The 2,596-nt window shown below is 37.9% G+C and overlaps 1 protein-coding gene across 1 annotated transcript; it reads left to right on the forward strand.

Annotated features, from left to right (window-relative positions):
* Nucleotides 1-552: 552 nt before the first annotated feature.
* Nucleotides 553-1,595, forward strand: LOC109953911 (olfactory receptor 6K3-like; the record flags this gene model as incomplete). Its single annotated transcript, XM_020589348.1, has 2 exons — nt 553-1,278; nt 1,401-1,595. Coding segments are annotated over exons 1-2 (921 nt in total), but the record flags the coding sequence as incomplete, so codon positions are not given.
* Between the last annotated feature and the right edge of the window lie 1,001 nt (nt 1,596-2,596).

Genomic DNA, 2,596 nt, shown 5'->3' on the forward strand with positions numbered 1-2,596 from the left:
TCTCTCTAAGGTCTCACTGTCCATGAATTGACACTTTACTCAGTGATTAAATTTTTAGACAGATCACAGGCCTTTATAACTAATTTGTTTGGCTGCTGTGTGCAGTTCTTCACAGGCACACAAGTGATGCTGCCATAAAAGAAGAAGAAGTTCAAACAAATGTTTAGTGACTGATTTAACAATTCAATCAGTGAATGATGGAGAAGTGTGTTAGTTTGGAAATGGGCATATAGGCACTGGATGTTGAATGTCAGATTTTACATGTGAACATTCATAACTGTGATGTGTTCTGCACTCTTTACTCCAATACTTGGAATATTGAACAGTTCTGAGAATTTTCAGACTGCATGTGAATTTAGTACATGCTAGTAATGTAATTTTTCAGTGCATCACATGACATTTGGTTTGTAGCTTATGAGGCATGGAAGAATACAGGCTTATATAAGTATTTTGGATCTAAATTTTTGACATAGAAAATTTTTACTTCTCATTCTGTTTTCTTTTCATCTGCATTTTTAAATCACATCTGTCTCAACTTGCAGCTGTGCAAACATGACGAGCAACAACAGCCTGACTCCCTCCTATTTTCAGTTCACTGTGTTTGCAGACTATGGGCCCCTCAGATATCTTTTCTTCAGCCTCTCTCTGTTGATCTACATGACTATAATCTCTGCTAATCTTGTCATTGTTCTGTCAGTCTGCCTGGAGAACCCTCTGCATCAGCCCATGTATATTTTCATCTGCTCTCTGTGTTTAAACTCTCTGTATGGTTCGACTGGTTTCTTCCCCAGGTTCCTGATGGACCTTCTGTCCGACACTCATTTCATCTCACGTCTGTTCTGTTTTATTCAGATGTACGTTATTAATACTTACGTAGGACATGAGGTGACTCTCCTCACAGTCATGGCTTATGACAGGTTTGTTGCTATTTGCCAGCCTTTACACTATCACAGTAAAATGACATTTAGGACGGTTCTGCTGCTTTTGATTCTGGCTGTGCTGTACACTGTGTGCGGTTTATGTTACTTTTTCTATCTGGCTATTAATTTGCCTTTGTGTGGAAACAAACTGTACAAGATTATTTGTACCAACTGGTCTGTATTTCAGCTCTCATGTGAGGACACATCTGTGATCAACATCATGGGTCAGTTTGTTGTTGTGGAAGCAATCCTCATCCCCATGTCCTTTGTCCTGTACACCTACCTGCGCATTCTGCATGTGTGCAGAAAAAGTTCATCTGAATTCAGAGGAAAGGCCTTACAGACCTGCCTGCCCCACATAGTGACCTTTGGAAACTTTTGCATGTGGCATCATTCTTCATCCCCATGTCCTTTGTCCTGTACACCTACCTGCGCATTCTGCTTGTCTGCAGGAGAAGTTTACAGACCTGCCTGCCCCACATAGTGATCTTTGGAAACTATTGCATCTCAGTGTTCTGTGAGATTTTACTGAGTTTGTATAAGGTTGATGAAGTAAATCCATCTGTAGTTATTGCTTTATCTCTGGAGTTTCTGATCATCCCTCCCATCATTAACCCTCTAGTTTACGGCCTAAACCTGCCTCAGATCAGAGCAGTGATGATTGGATTTCTAAGGGCAGAAAAAATTATTTGTTTTACATATTTCCAAAACCCAACAGGCACAATGAGGAGGAAACTATAATTGTCTGTTATTCACATTTTGTGCTTCTGGAATATTGTAACTCTATTTTGCTAGCACTGTATTTATCAGCATGATCTTGACCAAACTCAACACTAAAATGTCACTTACACATGAATACACCAGTAATAATAAACCAATAGTATAATATACAACATATTGCTGTTCTGGTTTGTAATTACTACTTTAAGCACTGATACTTTAAATATATTTTGCTTTCTGCAATAACTTGTCTCAACTGAGAAACCGTTTAGAGTTTAACAAGTTTTAACTGAAGCCTGAACAGTGACTAACAAAGACAAGTAAATCCCACATGGTTCAGTTCTCAGTGTTTGGTGAGTTCAGGTTTGATATTTTGTCATTACAGTACAGTTTGTACTATTAGGTTTGTCTGGTAATTACTTCTGGATGTTTTTTTTTAGTAATGAAGTTCATGAAATAATAACAGTGCATTAGCATCTGAAAGGCAAAATTGAATATGCTTGCTGCTATCTACTCAATGTTCATGTATCCTTCATATGTGTTGTCCTAAATAAGAAAGGCAGAAATATTATATATGAATTTTAGATTCAAATCCGACCAATAAAGTTTGTTTCAGAAAAAATGTAATTATATTCTCTTCTCTCTTAGCTCTGAAAATCTGTAGGGTTGATAAATTGATGATAATCCAGACATGCAAAGGGCTGATAAAGGATAAATGACAGGTGTCTGACAGTTAATGTTAACTGATGGCCAAAGTTCAAAGGAAATAACCTTTGACTCTTATTGCACTGACTGCACAATGCATGTCTGGTGCTCTGGAGGTCAGTCTGGTCTTGACTGGAAATACTAACAATCCAAGATAAAGCATCAATCAAGCAACACCATTTATCAGACCTAACCTGCCCTTAACACAAAGAATCCCTGAACCTTGTCCTCACCTAAACAAAGACCAGATA

This window comes from Monopterus albus, unplaced genomic scaffold, assembly GCF_001952655.1.
Source record: "Monopterus albus unplaced genomic scaffold, M_albus_1.0 scaffold1964.1, whole genome shotgun sequence".
In the NCBI taxonomy this organism is placed as follows: Eukaryota; Metazoa; Chordata; class Actinopteri; order Synbranchiformes; family Synbranchidae; genus Monopterus; species Monopterus albus.